We start from the raw sequence: 17,781 nt of genomic DNA on the forward strand, positions 1-17,781 counted from the left end.
TGAATCTATTCAACCCCATAACCCCACCCTCTCCCCCGTTTCATCGGCATGCAAATTTTCTGCGCAAATTTTCGGCGCAGGCACCCAATTTTAACGTGCTATGTAACAATACAAATACTGAAGAACACAAACAAAACATAAGTCTACTGAAGAACGTCTCAAAAGTCTTCGAGAAAGTCATCTTGGAACGGCTTTACCCCACCGATAGAAAGAACTCTCTCTGACTCCCAACACGGTTTCGGAATGAAAAGGTCAGCAGTCCTTCAAATCATCCTCTTCACAGACGAACTATACCAGCAACTTGAATCGAAAAAATGCATTAACATTCGAACTCTGTATGTTGACTTCAGAAAAGCCTTTGACAAAGTAGCGCACAAAAGACTCTTTCAGAAACTTGAGGAAATTGGCCTCGGAGGAAAGCTACTCCAGATACTCAAACGCTATCTCACAAACCAAACGAAATGCGTCAAAATTGGGACAAGCAAATCAAAGACCAGAAATAAAACCAACGGAGTATCTCAGGGATCAATTTTGGGGCCTTTGATGTTCATCTTCTACATTGAGGATCTCCCCGAAGAAATCTCAGACATCCTGGCCTTCGGATACGCGGATGATTTCAAAGCAATTATCCACGGAGACCACTCTCGGGGAAATACAGAAATGGAGCAAAGCAAACCATATGGACCTAAATGTTAGCAAAAATAAAACTTTCCTCATCAGAGGGGATCTAGCATAGCGTGACGAGGCAGGTCTGGAAACCGTTGCCACCCAAAAAGATCTCGGAGTCGTAATGTCTCGAAATCTCTCTTGGAGCGCAAACTGCCAACGTAGAACAACCAAAGCGTGGAAAGCCTTCTACACACTCAAACGAACTCTTTCGAGCAGAACCTCATTGGAAACGAAACTGAACGCGTACATAGGATCCGTGCCCATACTCACGCCTCCCAAGTCTGGTACCCGTCGAAGTCTGACATGAAATCAATCGAGAAGATCCAGCACAAGGCCACGAAGTGGATATGCGGTGGAGACGACGAATACCATCAAAGACTCGAAACACTGAAAATACTCCCACTCTCCATGTACCTGGAATTGCACGATGTCCTCTATCTCCTCTCAATCCTAGAAGGCAATTACTACGTCCCCGAAGACAAACTGCACAAGCAAAAAGAAAACGAAACAAGACAAAAGCAGGAATTTGAACTCCCCAAACACCGACTACAGAAATCAGACAAAACTTCATCAGAGCCACAAAGCTATACAACATCATCAGAAGAACAACGGAGAAGCCAATGGCAAAGAAACTTCTGACAGAGATGTACCAAAACTACTTCCACAGAAGCTACAACGAACTCAACAGCTGCACCTGGAGACTTCTATGCAACTGTGGAATCTGCAATCCAATGAAAAAACTCTTGCCAATCGAAAACAAGGGTTTACACCCGTGGGCTCCGACCCTAAAGACCTACTACTACAAATTGTAATTGGGAGGCATAAAGAATACTGAGCAGGGAGGGGGACAGAATAGATCCGAAAATTCTGTAACGGCAAGAGGGGGGGGGGAGACTACCCAAACCTACAGTTTATATATATTCATGTTTTCTGACCTTTGTTTTATACCTGACGATATTTGACTGCCTTCAAAATTTATACATGTACACAGGAGTTGACTGGCTGTCCCCGAGTTTGCAGACTGTCCTTTAGGGGAAGGGGGCTTTCTGTCAGTTGACAGTTTAAAATACGTTTATGCTAGTCAGCCCTATTTTCAGTAGGAATAATGTTGTTCATGGTAAAACAGAATTTCAATTTTAAGTTTGAATCGGAAAAGTTGTTTAAGAATCCACACTTTATTATTTTTGATCAAGAACTACGGAATGATCGGAGGAAAATCAGAAACATGCATTATATAGTTGCTTGGTTTTTTATCTGATGGTGAAAAGTTGTATCGGCATTTTGTTAGTATTCAATAATACGTGCATATGCTTGGTAAACGTTTGTTCGCAGTACTGTTATTTTTAGTACTGACTGAAGAATAACGTCATTTTATTTAAAGAACATTGGTATTTATCCTGATGGTAATATGAACAACACGCAAACGTGCGATCAATTGCGTCAGCTTCTCTTTAAGAGGTAAACACGTTGATTACATTAGCTAAGTTCACGACAGTCATATAAATATCGAATGTTAAAAGCTGCCTTTCATTTTCTCAAAATTCTGTTGAAGTCGCTATATCTTAATTTATCATTTTCTCACGAACGTGAGCTGACAAAATGGTCTGATTTCTCCAAAATGTGAATTGTAAGTATAGAAGCCGTAATTCAATTCGGTTGATTGCCTGTTTTAAAGCTGTGCTTTGATAACTGTTTTTTTTTCAGTTGGGCTATTTGGTAAAACTGCTGTGTTAGCAGTAAAGCAACTCAGGACTATCAACTATGAATAACTGAACTTGGAAATTCTGCAGAGATGCTGCACCAAAAAAGACAATTAGTTGAACCAGTGACAAAGGACAACTCCAACGACGACCACGACCAAGCTTTGACGAATTGTGCGGCAAACCTTAGGCAATTCTATTGGCGATATTACTTCAAGGAGTGCTTTCTAATACGAAGCTGCCAACGAGTCTAGGTCGATTTATATAGGCAAATTCTCTCAGGAGAGAGAGAGGAAGTCAATCTAGCAATATAGAAACTTTTTAGAAAAGAATTTTCAATTTTAATATCAACTGACTTCATTTTAGTGCAAATAACTCTTACTTTATAAATTACACAATCGTGAATATTCACTGCGTGAGGTATTAACTTGGTTAACTGATTGAGAAGGGAGTGAATAACGTTCTTATATTATCTCTGTGCGAGTTATTGGGAATTAAAAAGCGCGGTGAAAAGTGACGGATCAGGGTGAAAATGGATGAGCTAATTGGGCTATTCGGAGTTAGTGAGGAAGACGGCAACGAGCACAGCTACGAAGCGCAGTTGATGAGCCACAATGACGGCTGTCAACATCAGGTCCAACCGGAAGTCGAAGAGGGGAATGTTGAGTTCAAACTCAAATTGGTCAATCCCACAGAGTCCAGGTTAGAGCACTTAGTTACCCAGATGAAGTGGAGGCTCCGCGAGGGACATGGTGAGGCCATATACCAAATTGGGGTCGAGGATCGAGGAGCTGTTTTGGGTTTGTGTCAGAGTGAGTTGGAAGCGAGTATGAACAACCTGAACAAGATGGCGCAGAGGTTGAATGCAGATATTACCATTCTGAGAGAAGTTGTGGTGGACCCAGTTGCAGAGACGAAAGCCGTAGAAGTGCTGGTCCGGAAGATTCCATCTGATAAACCAGTGAGTTTTAAACTGTAACTAATAAATTAGTTAGACCAAATAAATTAAATGTAATAAATTAGTTAGCCCTAATTAATTTAACTCTAACTAATAAATTAGTTAGATAGATCTTACGTTGTTGTAATTTTTTTTCATAGTAGGTAAAAAAAATGATGTGTAAAGTTTATATGGAATCGTAAAGATTTTCTTCATTCGGTGAGTCTAGGAAGCAATGAGTTATGGTAAAATTACAAATATTTGATTGGAGTTTTATTGAAATTCAATCTGTTGCTAACAACCTGGTCACTATTCAGAATCCAAATTTTTGTGATTCAAGTTTAATACAAAACGATATTTGAAGTCTGATGTATCGTTGAATTTAATATGTTGCTTAGTTCATCGACATGCGCGTGTGTGTGCTTGGGAATGTGGACTGTGGGAAGAGTAGTTTGGTGGGGGTGATGACTACAAGGCAACTGGACAGTGGAAGGGGGAGGGCTAGACTGAATCTGCTCCGACACCCACACGAGATTCAGACTGGACACACGTCCAGTGTGTGTCATGAGATCCTGGGATTTGACTCACACGGGGAGGTTGGTTTGTTTGGGCACGTTTCCTTAATTCGGTCACACATTCCCCGATTTTATGTGTAGGTGAACTATCAGAAGTCCTTTTCAGATCTTTTAACTAGTCTGAAACCTGAAGTGAAAGCAGTGCTTTTCTTCACTGATTTAGAGGATTCAGTTGGCATTGAATTTTTCACATTGTAGTTCTTCATTTTCTATAATTTAGATTTACTGATTCTATATTGACATCTAACTGAACGAAAGCCGAATCTTTAAACTTAATGAACACTTGCCAAATAACGCATAGGATCGAGTAATCCTAATTATGGTTTTAGCCTGTGGACTACAGTGTTGTGAGGAACAAGGAGGAGATTTGTGAGTTGTCCTCTAAGTTGATCACCTTCATAGATCTGCCTGGAGGTCAGAAGAGTCTGAAAACTACCATATTTGGACTGACAGGATACTATCCCGACTATGCACTCATACTCATTGCAGCAAATCAGGGAATAGGTAAGGCGTTATACTTTTTCCATTTTTGATAGTCGATAGGTAGGGTGCGTGATTCACACGCCAAAGATTGATAGTTCAATCCCCTGCCTCCGTGAAGCTGTCTGTGTGAGGATGAGCTCTTACTTAACCATAGCTTCAGGTTGACCATAGCCTGACCAATGTTGGCTGCAATAATGGTACCACGTGAAAGTTTCAGACGCAAAAAAAGCGGCTAAAGTCACCAAAAAAGAGCAATGCTGCTCATAAAAAGATCAGTCTGAAATGTGTGGAATAATAAGAAAAAGGGCAGCTGAGAACAGGCCGCTGTGGCCTAGTGCTATTCCGATGCGATTGCGCAGGAACCAAAATTAATATTATTTTTAGTAGTGTCCATATAAACTGCGTCTTACGGCGTACAACTCGGTTTTATGTCAAAAGGTCCAATTACTTTAAATATACAGTCGGGTCTTCATATCTTAATGTTATACTGCTGAACAAAACTTCTAATTTATCAAATTATCTAATCCTTTCGCATGCTATCGTTCATTTTTAATAATAGAAAATGACTTCGCTAAAATCAATCATTAAGTCGGTTAAAAACTGCAGTTGCAGAAATTGAAACAGTAAAACTGCATTGTAATATTTCAGTTGACACTACACGTGAGCACTTTGCGTTGGCGTTGGCCCTGAACATCCCCTGTGCCATTCTGATCACGAAGGCAGACTTGTTGCACCCGAGTGGACTGGATATTCTGCAGATGCAGATCAAGAACGTCCTCGAGTTCCCCGGAGTGGGAAAAATGTGCGTGTTTGTCAGCGATAAGGAGGACGCAGTGAAAGCCGCATCGTTCAACCTACGGCCAGAACAGTGAGTTTTCTATCTTTTTAAACCCTTTAAATGGACAGATAGTTGATTAAAAACAATCAAACTTTTTTACAAGTTAAAATGTTAAAATGAGAAAAAAAAATGAAAGAATGAGACATTTTTGAAATTTGTTGTAGTTGTGGTCAAACGGAGTAAAATTATGCAATTTATAATCTTGTACTCTATAACCAAATTATTGTTTGGTTTTGAACAAGGCTACTTATTAAAATCGATGCTTAATTTCATCATGATCACACGGTCGTAAATTTTAAGGGTGGTTCCCGTGTTCACAACCTCAAGCGTCACTGGACAAGGTATGGATCTCCTTAAAGTGTTCCTCAACATCTTCCCTCTGAGGAATAACAACACAGTTGATGAACCAGTCTCTAAATCAACTTGTTCTTCTGCCTCGTCTGACAGAATCCACTCCTCATTTTGTGGACTGTTTGGAGAAGATGATGAGGACGAGGCGTTGGACAGCGACCAGGAGGAAGGCGATGTCTATGAGGACGTTGTTGACGAGGAGCCGGATGCCGACTTCAAAATTGACGAGACCTTCTCGGTTCCCAATGTTGGATGTGTCGTCGGAGGAATATTGCAGAAGTAAGTTCCGTGTTATATCGATGTCATTATGCTTTTGGAAGTAAAGAATCTTTTGCCGAGTAACTGCTTAATGCTTTCAATTGTTGCTGAAGGTTTCAGAGCTAAAATTGAGTTTTAAATTTAGTTCAAGTTAATTTGGTTTAGTTAAGTCGCCGCTGTATTTCCACGTATTTTTGAACACTGAGATGTTCTGTTTAAGTTTTGCATTTGCTAATTTCCAACTAAAATCGACATTTAATAGTTCGGTTAAGGTTTACTAAGAGATTTTTCAGAAATGTGTTGGCCAAATACATGCTAAATTGCGTTGATTTCGAGTTTTTCTTGGAAACCGGAATTACTGTATCAAGCATATTAAGAATTACCGTGGAAGCCATATTTTAGGGGGTTGATCCGTCGTGGAGACGAAATGCACCTTGGACCTTATGAGGATGGAAGTTTCAGAAGGGTCAAGGTCGCATCTCTTCACAGGAGTGGAAGAGCCCCCTGTTCGACTGTAAGGCAAAACCAAACCGCAGCCATTGCAATCAAGCCCAACTACCCTGTTCGAAAGGGAATGGTTTTGCTGGCCTCATTTGGAGCTAACAATCACAGTTCCCAAACGCGAGAAAGGACAATTCAGAGTTTGAAGTTTGGTCTTTCCTGTGGAATGACCTTAACTGACGAACCTGTGACAAAGTTCCGAGCTTGTATGGAATTGGAGGCTGAGATTCTCATTTTATTCCACCCGACCAGAATCCACCAAGGATTCCAGTGCACACTGCATATTGACAATATTGTCCAATCGGCTATAATTAAGACAATAGCGTTGCCCGCTGAAACTGAGCAGTTGGCGAAGCGGAACAAAACGCAATCATTGGTTTCGGAAGAAACTGTTTTCGATTGTGACGATGGACATCATGACATGCAGTCGTGCTCGCTCCCAACGCCAACTCAGATTGTTAAGGGCCAGGTGTCTGGGCGTACAAGGGTTAGTGGTTTTTTCCGTCCTGCTTGCTCAGGGATAATTCAAGTTCATAGAATTTATCGACTTTTTTATGCGTACTAATTTCACTCGTAATTTTGCTTTTGAGTCGTAACAGAACGTTATAGAACCGAGGTCGCAGAACTGAATCTTACGAGCAGTATAAATTAAATTAAGTGTCATATTAGGGTATGAAATGTTTGTGGCAGAATTTGATCTCGATGATTTGCAAAAGAGATGATTTCAATGTTAATTATTCCAGACGATTTTTGGTGCTGTATATTGAATACACTATTATCGAATTCACGTAACCCAAATGTAGTACGATTTGCGGGAAACATTGTACGAGTTAAGTATAGGTTAAGTGACTCCGATTAATTCATTGAAAAAATCTGGCATTCGTGAACCTCGTGGAGTTTCGATATGCAAGTCAGAATTTCCAAGTGATTTTGACAAAGTGACGTACCATTGCTTGAAACGTAAACTTTGCTTCTTTGAAAATCTGGCATTCGTTTATAGGGAAATTTGGCGCTCTAGATTCTGCTGCAAGAGATGTCTGGCATTTTAAGACTTGCACATCATTGTTCCAACCATTTCAATTGTTGTAAAAATGAGCGCTCTTGTTTGGTTTTAGATCTCCTCGGGGCCTTACCTCTGCACAAACCAGAAAGGACATGTAACATTCAAATTTCTCCGACATTGTGAATACGTCAGACCCGGAATGCGCATTCTGCTGCGGCATGGAAAGACTAAAGGAATTGGGAATGTCACAAAGGTTTATCCTTTTCTCTACAAACCAGAGACGTCTGCCGCCGGGTCAGAGGAGGAAAAAACGGAGATTTAAATTAATAAATTATGCAATTTATTCAAAACTATGTGGTCAAACGGTCTAGATCAAGTGGTATGTTGATATGATCAGTGTTTATTTAAAGCAGTCATAGGAAAATCCTTCATTGCGTATGCTGCGAAATTTAAAGAAATATCTGCATACTAGACACGAGGTTCCCACCATAACAACCTTCGCAATTAATGGAGTAGTAGGGATGACCACTAGTCAGGTTTCGGGGGGCACGACAGAAAAAATTGAATTTGGATGTTCAGGTTTTATTCACTCAGGTTTTATTATTTCTTGATCTAGAATCTCTGAAGTTAACTAAACAGCCGGTTAGAGTAGTAAGTTTATAAATCGTTGACTCTATCATGACTTCATACTTAGGATAAATTCGGATCTGTTTTCTCTACCCACGCCACTAATCGACTGAGTGGAAAAAGAAACTCTTGTTCATGCTGTTAGTTATAGAGGGGGGGGGGGGGGGGGGGGCAGATTCATAAATTCTCATTCAGAGTAGAAACCCCAATGCTTTCACGCACATTATTTAACGTACTTTTCTGTGTTACAATATTTTAGCTGTTGACTAATAGTTTTTAGTGTTTGTTGCAATTCCAACTGCTATTGATAATAGTTAATTGTTCTCTCAGTTTGTATAAAGGATTTGTTTTGCTATTCAACTGAATTGAAGCTCATTTATCCTGCTGATATTTTCTCATCTACTATTGGTTGAAGTTTGACAAGAACTTCAAGGATGAAAACATGACATGACTCTCATGAAACGTATAGTCGTGTCAAAAGTTTTTCTAGCGAGAGAAGAATCTTTGGGAAGTTCTTTCTAGCGGAACAGTAACCCTTTCCTGTTTTTTCAACAAAAAGTTAACGCAAAAAGCCGGAAAGTATTTTTTGATCGATCGGTAGGATACTGAATAAGAAACAATTTCCTTTTTTCTACCCCAGCTTGGCAAGTGCCAGCAACGGTGCTTTTTGGGTATCTTGGGTTCGCTAGTTTTCAGCTTTCAAAGTTGATTTACACCCTTGCGTATATATTGATACCGAAAAGTAAATGGTAATACCAGTTTCAGAAACCGTATATTCCACTATTTACGTTTTCTTTCAATGGAAGACAGCTAATTTACTTATTACTTCACGATTCCGATTAGTTTACGGAAGTCCCAAAATTTTTGCGGATTTTATCTAATAGAGCGACATAGGAAGACGTCTTGTTAATCACTTAAGTTCACACTTCTTAGAAAACTTGCAGTGACGTTTTCTGATCTCGCTCTTACTAATTGCTTTTAAATGATTTTTGCAGCATTTTCTAGAACATCTGGTCTTGTAAAGGAAAAATCTGTTTGAACGATTTTACTTTTTAATTGCTCTCAAACAAAGTTTGACAATTATTTCTGTGGTCCTTTTTTGCGATTTGTCGGTTGACTGATTTTTCGTCTGTTCCTTTTAACTTTTCGTCCTTAAAAACGAAAAGTTAAAAGGGTCAGACGAAAAATCGGTCATCTTATAAGCGACCATCTGACGCCACGCTCAGTAAAAATCAGCGTTTGTTCATTCATTGGTGCACTTTTGACCGAAGTGCGTGCCTGACGTTTTTAAACTTACTCGATCAAGTTTTCTGTTCATTCGCGTTTCTCGGTCACAAAATGTCTGCTCTATCTCGAATTGATTTTGGAAACTTTCATTGGAGGATAGTTGATCTTAATCTAATTGAAGGTTCGTACAAAAACTAGCAATTCTTTTGTATTCTGAGACTACGGTCTATGAAACTATCGAAGCTATCTTCTGGAAAATCTCTCCCCAACTAGGTTTTTTTATAGCTGCGAAGCTGTAAGCTGAGGGGAGCTATATTGCGGTGCTCTTGGTTTTTTTTGCTTATTCATCTGACGCTCTCTGTCGTTTTACATTTGTTCACACAGCAAGGCTGAAGAAGTTCCTTTCACTAACGGCATTTGACTTCCTTTCACTAACGGCATCTCCCTCTCTCTCCAGCCAAAGTTTTTAGCTCAATTGCGTGATTAGATTTGGATCATACGTGACTTAGCTCACTCAATAAAACGACTTTTTCACTTTAAAACTTAAGTTTAATTTGAAATAGTTTAGGGTCAAAGAAACTCATATATGTAATAAAGGTCCCTTATGAAAAGGCTTCTGCGCAATGAGTTCAATGGCTTCTGGGCAAAGCTTTATTGATTTATTGCTGAATTTTTTTTCATTGATTTTTAAGCGGCTTCGATAACTTTTTCAACTTTTATCTGTCTCTGTTTCTATCTCTATTTAACGGCACGCAAGTCTATTCTTTCGCAGCTATTCTGACAATCTGCTGCCTATGGTAATAGCTATCAAGCCGCCTTTCTTTGAATGCAATTCCTTGAACGTTATTAATTGCTCGCGAACTTTTTAAGCCATTATTTTTTTGTGTCTTTTTTATGCTTTATGCACAATTTCCGCTTGACCGTTTTCTTCTAGAATATTCTTTCGATTTCAAGTAGTGACTTTTTCACGCTTGACTTTGATTTTTTGAGTGATTTGAATTGCGCGCACTTATAAAAGGTGCGATTGATGACTGCACATCGCCCGTGTAGCGCAGAGGTTAGTGTATCCGACTCTCATTGTAGTGGGCGCAGGTTCGAACACAGAAGTTTTTGCACCGTAAAGGTTTCTCTAGCCTGAGTCCTGAGCTAAATTTTTTGCCTCGCCAGTCGTTCGAAAGCAATTCATATGACGTTTTTTTCGTTAGTCGGTTCTTGTTTAATTGCTCTCGAACAAACGTTGAAGCAATTATTGTAAACTTATCTTTAGATTTCAATTCTCGAGTGACTTTTTCACGCTTCACTTATGAATTTTTGCCTTCATTCAGAAATTAAGTCTGTGGCTAAAATAATAAAGGTTGCGAGATCAAACTAAACATGGTCCGCTTAGCGTAGTGGTTAATGTTGCGGACTAATCCGAGTGAGTGCATTGCGATCCCCACCCTTTAGAAGTTTTTTTAATTTTCAATTGCTCTCACTCCGAAGTAGTTTCTTGTTCAAACAAAACCGATTGTCAGAGATACGATGACACGTCCCTGATAGCCGAGTGGTTAATAACTCCGTCGATGTGACTGAATAAGAGTCAGGAGGTCGGCGTTCGGAGCTTACCGTCGGCTAATGTTTTCGCGTGTATAAAGAAAATTTTATCGAGGCTACAGCCCCTGAATTAGATTGCGCCGCCTGTCATTCGAGAGCATTTTTTCCGACGTTAGTGGGTTTATAGTTTGTTTTTTTTTACAATCCATCAATTGGATTGTTATGGACGCCTGTCTTTTTAAAAGTTTTCATACATTTTGATGATATTCCAAGTCAATTAGATGGCAATTGTAAGTGGTGATTTAAGTCACGACGAATCGGAAGTGGAAGTGAACATTTTTTTTGGTATTCAAGAGCAAGTTCTCTTTGTTCACGTGCGACAATTTTACATATTGTTCAGAGAAGTTAATCTCGTTTTTGAATGGCATTTTGCAACAAACGGTTTTCAAGGATATTTTGTAGTGACTTCGAGGAATATTTTTTTTGGTTCTGGTGTGCAGATTGTTTTTGAAGATATCAACACCGAATCTTTCTAAAACAGTAATGCCTCCGCCATTTTCCAATAATTTTGCTCTTTGTGCGTCTTTTTGGGCTCTCCTGCTGTCTTGAAAAGATTTCATAAAATTTATTAGTTAATGATTCTAAAGGCTGAAACTTTGAATTTTAAGCAAAATTGAAGTTTACCGTTTTTTTATTTTTCAGAGACGCTTGCTTCGTATTCTTTATTTTGATGATATTATCAAATTGTGTTAGCATTAGTCAGAAGCTGCCCTTCTACTGCTTTGAAACAAATTTTGTATTGAGATCTTATTTTGAAATGTTTTGTTCTTAGTTTCTAATTGTTCCAACATTTTTTCCCTAAATTTTTCAGTTTTTGTTTTCGCATCTTAGATAAAAAGGAAAATTAACATTTTGTAGTCCTCAGAATCTGGTTTTGATTTCGTAAAAAATTATCAGAAGTCGTATTTGAAAAAGGGGGGAGCACTTTAAAATTTCGAAGGATAAGTCGAATAGGAAAAAATCCGCTCGGTGTGCTGTTTGACAGATTGCGTTGAAATTTAAAAACGGACAGAGAAATTTGTACTAAAATTGGAAAAGAAGTTTTGATAGTCACAAGTAATTTTGTACTGTTGCAATTCTAAAATTTTCGATTTTAACTATTTGACAAAAAATTTCAAAAAAATTATTTTTTTTTCTAAAAACTTCGTTCAAAAAGTTGGTTCGATCTTGTTTTTTTTTGCCGAGCCAACAATTTTGTCCGAACCAATGTTTCTCTGTATTGAACAGAAAATTGCAAAAAATTGTTTTGAAATTGTAAAACTAAAGGCAGAAGAGTGTATTTTTTTCTGAATTCTGGAGTTGTTGGGAACAATTCTATTCATTCTGTTCATCAGAACTATCCATGTATTTTCAGAACCACGGAGACGTAAAAACAAGTTTCATGAAATGAAAATTAAATCAACCAAATTCATTATTGAAAAGTGAAGATGGGAATCTTTTCTCTGTTTTAATCCTTATGTTGTCAGATCTGATCGTGCGAAATAACCTCATTGATCACCAGGCTCAAAAACCTAATAAAACGTTAATAATTTTAAACATTAGAAATTTTGAACTATTTTGAAGTTTTGAAGGACTTATGCATTTTGAAGTTGCTCTTCGAATTGATCGTGTCCAGAAGGTGGACGTTTCTGTAAATTGTAATTTCAACTTGTTTATTGATTGCGAAAGCCCTCCTATAAAAAACGAGGTGTTTTTGAAAGATGAAAAAAGTTTTCTTTCACTTAAAAATTAATTTACTATTTCATTAAAAGTACTCCGAAGCGTGAAAAACGCGAAAAGTAAAATTTACTGTTAACCATTTTTTATCTATACTACTTATTGAGATTCTTTAAGGATAGCCTTTGAAGTTGCCGTATATATTAGACACAAGCCAGAAATCTTCAAATTGAAAAATTACTTAGTATTCGCTACAAATTGCGGTTTATGCTCAAAACCAAAATTGTTTCAACTAAATTTAGCTCGTAACACATCTGCAATATTTCAAAGAAAAAAACAGATTGATCTATTATGCTCATGAAACTCAAAATTGTCAATATTTTTTGGAAAAATGAAGTTAATCGCAAATTTTAGTGTCAATTTTGCAACTAGTGATGCAGTTGCCTCTAATTCAACACCCAGTGTTGCAGATGCAATGAACAAGACATTAATAAACAATGCGAACCATGGGTAGAACCAGTTGCAAAACAGAAAATTAAAAATAATTGTGTCCAGGTTTTTGCTTGTTTGTTTGATAGTGTGTGTGTGTGTGTGTGTGTGTGTGTGTGCGTGTGTTTGTTTAGGTGTATGTATGTGAGCGTGTGTGTCTCCTGTGTGGTGTGTGTAAGAGAGAGAGAGTGAGTTAATCTGAGATAGTAAGTTCCTTCAAAAGTCACATAGAGGCAGAGTGTAAAAACTCATAAATCATTACATTTCTTACAAATTGCGGCTCTAAATTTTTTTCAATTCACATAAAAATTCGTACAGCTTTTAATTTCTTCAAAAAGAGTGAAACCGCCGAAACGTAAAACTTGCTGAAAATCCTTTATCTTCAAATGCTATTAAAGAGCCTAAAATCAAATGCTATTAAAGAGCCTTTAGGGAAAGTCATCAATGATCCTTTCTGTGTTAGACACAAGTGGAGGCAAAGAGCACAAATTGTTAGGAAAATTGAATTATTTTTTTAAATTGTGGCTTTAAGTTTGGCCAAACTCAAAATTCAGTTTTTCAATTCTCGCCGTTAACATATTTGCGAGATTTTAAAAAAATAATGCATTCATCGTGCTCATGAGAGATCCAAACTAACAAAATTGTTCGAAAAATTTTGAAGTTCTAATTCAAAAGTTTAATGACAAAATTAGAATTACTGATAGAATTGGCTCAACCTGTTCGCACCTAATTATTTAGAAAAAATGGAGAAGACCTAGTTGAACGTGACGAACATTTTCAAATTGTACTACGCGTATCTAAGGACTTCTCGTGCTAAGGAGTTCTCGCTTTTGTCTGACGAAAAAAGATGGCATTCTTTTTGGTTCAAACAGTACATGTAAATTTCTCCAATGGATATAACTTGCTTTCGGATAATGGCTTAATTTGGATTAATGGCTCTTTATTTATCCTTAAGAGTTATGTTGGAACGTAGTGTGCTACGCGCATTTTCGTACGAGCCATCTGGTTTTAGTCTCTGTCGGGTTAAACATAACACATATCGGAATAGAAGAGATTTTCTAACTTTTTCTCAGATAAGTATCGACACGTGAGAAAATCCCCAATTACTCGTAAAAAAATGTGCCATCACTTTACAAACCTTGTTTGCAAGTCCAGTCCAGTGCCCTCCTTGCCTAGTTTGATTTACAAATCAACATTGTCTTGAACATAGTTTCACTATCTGGAGCTGATTTCTGCGGATTTGCTTTATTTTTCGCGATTTTTTAATACGATTTAATGCGGATTTATTTAATACGATTTATTTAACAATAACTTTGTCAGATTGGATGTTTGATTCTATTTTGCAATATAATTAAAACTATCAGAGAGACGGTTTGGATTGGGTATTTTGACGTATTGGCTATTTTTGGCATCGGGTCATGGGTAACCCATAGGACTGTATAGTAACATATAAGAGATCTTTTCAGACATTGTTGGTGGCCCAGTTAGAATAATATTTGATTTTTTAGATGCTATAGTTGGTTGTGAGGTGAATCAACTTGGGATCCGATCCCATGCGCCTGTATTACAGGTATGTATTGGCTACTCTCATGGTGACCTGGATGATATTCCTCTATGTCTACTTCTTCCCTGGCAACCTTACATCCAACAAGACCTCGGATTCCGATGTTCAAAGTTTCAATTGGCGTGACGTGTTTTCAGCTACCCAAGCTAACAGAACATGCCTCACATCGAAAGAAGAAGAGGTACAGCTGGGCGATAGTAGCCATTTGAGAAACCTGAATGCTCTTAAACTGCTGGTAAGAGAGAAGTCAGACGAACTCCTGTTAGCTAAAGATCCGAAAGATAAGAACGGTGTCGCGCTCAATTTGCTGAGCGTGATTGCGGATTTTGTAGCAGTTGATGGAGGCAATTCATATCCTGTGCGTAACATTGGCAGGTCACCTGAAATTGAGGAGGGACAGAGAAAAGCGCAGAGCAAATTGTGGAGTCTGCAGTACCCGAGTGATTGCAAAAGTGTGAAGAAAGTGAACTGCAATGTGTTTAAGAATTGTGGTGTGGGATGTCAGTTGCATCACTTGATCTATTGCCTGTCTGTAAGGTGAGTAGCGTTGGCACAATTTTATTGTAAGGGGTCTTATAGGATTTAGAGGCGTTAATAAGATGCTTGACTGTCAAATCAGATCACCTCATTTTCCTGATCTTTTGCATATTTTTAGTTGGAGACAATTTTTTGTTGGTTTGAGACGAATTGAATTATGAATTAGTTTAACTTTCTCCTGGACTTGCCGAACAACACTAGAGTTGCTGTATAAAATCAGCATTTGTCAGAACCTCTTGTAAATAATTTTGAAGACTATTGTTTTTCTTCCTTCGATTTCGGAATGAATTGTTTTCAGCTTTGCCTTAAATAGAACCCTTGTGATTGAGTACAACCAAGTCGAACAAGACATTCTCGTAAAATGGGAAGATTTCTTTCTGCCGTTCTCAAGTTGCACTATCCACGATTACAAGGGGAACCCTATCCCATGGTCATCTGAGTCCATCAACTCTTCAGCAAACGTTCTGGACTTGCCAATGGTCGAGACATTGGATCCCAGACCAGAATTCCTGCCTCTAGCGATTCCGGCGTCAATTTTACAAGTTATTAAATGTTGCCATAGCAAACCAGATGTATGGTGGATCGGGCAGCTTGCTTCCTTCATAATGCGTCCGAACTATCGGTTACAAAAGCTAATCAAAAGATCCGAGTTCAATCTTGGCTTGCCAAAAAACCAGTATCTTGGATGCCATATCCGACGAACAGACAAAGTTGGTTCCGAAGCTAAATTCCATCACGTCTATGAGTACTATACAGCTTTGCGTGATTCCTATCAAATGCTTAAGCACAGCAAATCATTTCGAAATCTTACAAATGTTGTTTACCTCGCTACAGACGACGCCGAGGCTGTTGAAGAATTTAAATCCGATTTTAAGTTTTTCAAAATAAAAGCTGATTTGGACAGCGTTGAATCTGCAGCGGTCATGGAGCGAAAAGCCAAACGGTCAATCGCAAAAGCGATAGTCGATATCTTTATTTTATCTAAATCTCAATTTATCGTTTGCACATTTTCATCACAGTTTTGTAGAATAGCGTACGAGTTAATGCAAAGTCACGAAGCCATGGACATGTCTTGGAGGGCTGAATCTTTGGACGATATGTACTATTTTGGAGGGCAGAATGAACGTTTTTGGGAGGCAATTGCAAATCATACGTCTCACGGCGTGAATGAAATGGCGCTGAGGGTGGGAGACCCAATTCGATTGTCGGGTGACTTGAGAAATGGCTATTTCGTTGGCATAAATCAAAGAACGCAAAGAGAGGCAATGTTTCCAGCGTACAAAGTGCGCGATAAGGTCACTTCATACAAAGATACTGCTTAGGTAATCGAAGAGACATTCCAAAGACTTTTTACTTTTTGCAATTTTTGTGCAATAGATTTTTTAATAGATAGAAATTGTATTTGTCTTGTATTTATCATTTGAAGTTTATTTAAACTTAATCGACCTAGTTTTAGATGCAAAACCGATGATTTCTTAGTAATTAAAGTGATAACTTGACTTCAGTTTTTCCTCATATATTTTATAAGATGCTAGCCGAAGTTTTTTTTGCAACAAACCAGTTTTATCAAAATAAGTTTGATCTTTTATGGGTAAGGTGAAATTATTGTTTTACATTTTGTGCCACAATAAAGGTTATGGAAAAAGAATCTGAATTTGCAGTACACAGCCTGGTCGTGATTGAATCATACTGCAGATGTCGTTACGATGCAAAGTTAAATGAAATTGATTTGCATTGGAGCTTCAATAATAGATTTTCCAGTAACTCATCTATGCGGTTTTACTCTTTAGGTTTTCGGTATTTATCAACAATCGTTAAAAAAAATTTCAAGTAAGTTTTTAAAGTTCAATATTTTCCGCTGTAATCTGTAGATTTGCTATATCATATCTGAGAAATCAATCCACTTTTTGAATATTCCACTTGCAAATTTCCAGGAAAATTTTTACCACACTTCTCTGAAAATTGGTTTCATTGCTCAAAGTTTCTCAACAATCAATTCTGAATTTCTCAATTTCTGAACAAACAATTTTTGCACTAATTCTGTAAATTGGTGTTCATTCACTTTATATGTGGGTTAATACCAATTTAAAAAAAATCTGTTAAAAATATTTAATTCATAAACTGAATCTTCTTCCTGCGCAAACTTTTTATGAGTTTTCAAGAAGTACTCGGGCAAAGTTTTTTTTGATCGTATCCTATTCTGCCAACTTCAAACTACCACTCTTGGACTTGCCTAAAGAGAGAGACTTGTTTACCAGTCTCGTCCCTTCACCAACACTGGCGTTGACTACTTTGGGCAGTTTTTTGTTATGTCCGCCTTACTACTGAAAAAAGGTTGGAATTCCTCTTCACTTGTCCCAGTACTTGCGCTGTCCATGTCGAGATAGTTACATCCATGGACACCAGTTCTTGTGTGATCGAAGTTGAACGGTTTGTGTCACGTAGGGGTACACCTGCCATGATTTGGTCTGACAATGGCAGCAACTTGGGGTGGAGAAAGAGCTCCGTGGAACACCAGCTTCATTGTATCTGATCTTGCTCCCAAATGTATAAAGTGGAGATTCACCCCCCCCCCCCAGCGCGCTACAGGGTGTTATCTGGGAGAGGTTGGTACGCAGTATCAAACGCGGGTTGGTTACTATTGTTGGGACGCGTCGACTCACGGATGAGTACCTTTTGTATCATGGAGCATGCTCTTAATTCGCGTCCGCTAAAACCCGTAAGCGCTGATTTCAGCGATTTGAATGCTATAACGCCCAACCACTTTTTATTA

At 38.2% G+C, this 17,781-nt stretch overlaps 2 protein-coding genes across 2 annotated transcripts; both read left to right on the forward strand.

Moving 5' to 3' along the window:
• The first annotated feature begins 2,130 nt into the window (after nt 1–2,130).
• On the forward strand, nt 2,131–8,084 carry LOC142358561 (GTP-binding protein 2-like). Its single transcript, XM_075409966.1, has 8 exons — nt 2,131–2,296; nt 2,374–3,330; nt 3,705–3,902; nt 4,211–4,385; nt 5,013–5,232; nt 5,503–5,832; nt 6,214–6,799; nt 7,428–8,084. Exons 2-8 carry the CDS (start codon nt 2,902–2,904, stop codon nt 7,635–7,637), a joined length of 2,148 nt encoding a protein of 715 aa, XP_075266081.1. The 5' UTR covers nt 2,131–2,296; nt 2,374–2,901; the 3' UTR covers nt 7,638–8,084.
• A 6,294-nt stretch (nt 8,085–14,378) lies between these two features.
• On the forward strand, nt 14,379–16,507 carry LOC142344774 (alpha-(1,6)-fucosyltransferase-like). The gene is made up of 2 exons (XM_075396698.1): nt 14,379–15,008; nt 15,307–16,507. Exons 1-2 carry the CDS (start codon nt 14,461–14,463, stop codon nt 16,328–16,330), a joined length of 1,572 nt encoding a protein of 523 aa, XP_075252813.1. The 5' UTR covers nt 14,379–14,460; the 3' UTR covers nt 16,331–16,507.
• The last annotated feature ends 1,274 nt before the right edge of the window (nt 16,508–17,781 follow it).

The sequence above is a fragment of the Convolutriloba macropyga genome, chromosome 1, assembly GCF_964194025.1.
Source record: "Convolutriloba macropyga chromosome 1, txConMacr16.3, whole genome shotgun sequence".
NCBI classification, from domain to species: domain Eukaryota; kingdom Metazoa; phylum Xenacoelomorpha; order Acoela; family Convolutidae; genus Convolutriloba; species Convolutriloba macropyga.

Excerpts from the sequence above, each read along its gene's own strand:
- LOC142344774 (XM_075396698.1), top strand. The coding sequence starts at position 14,461 with ATGCGCCTGTATTACAGGTATGTATTGGCTACTCTCATGGTGACCTGG. Across the intron at positions 15,009-15,306 it reads ATCTATTGCCTGTCTGTAAG|CTTTGCCTTAAATAGAACCC; the intron begins GTGAGTAGCGTT and ends AATTGTTTTCAG.
- LOC142358561 (XM_075409966.1), top strand. The coding sequence starts at position 2,902 with ATGGATGAGCTAATTGGGCTATTCGGAGTTAGTGAGGAAGACGGCAAC. Across the intron at positions 3,331-3,704 it reads AGATTCCATCTGATAAACCA|TTCATCGACATGCGCGTGTG; the intron begins GTGAGTTTTAAA and ends TATGTTGCTTAG. Across the intron at positions 5,233-5,502 it reads TTCAACCTACGGCCAGAACA|GGTGGTTCCCGTGTTCACAA; the intron begins GTGAGTTTTCTA and ends GTAAATTTTAAG.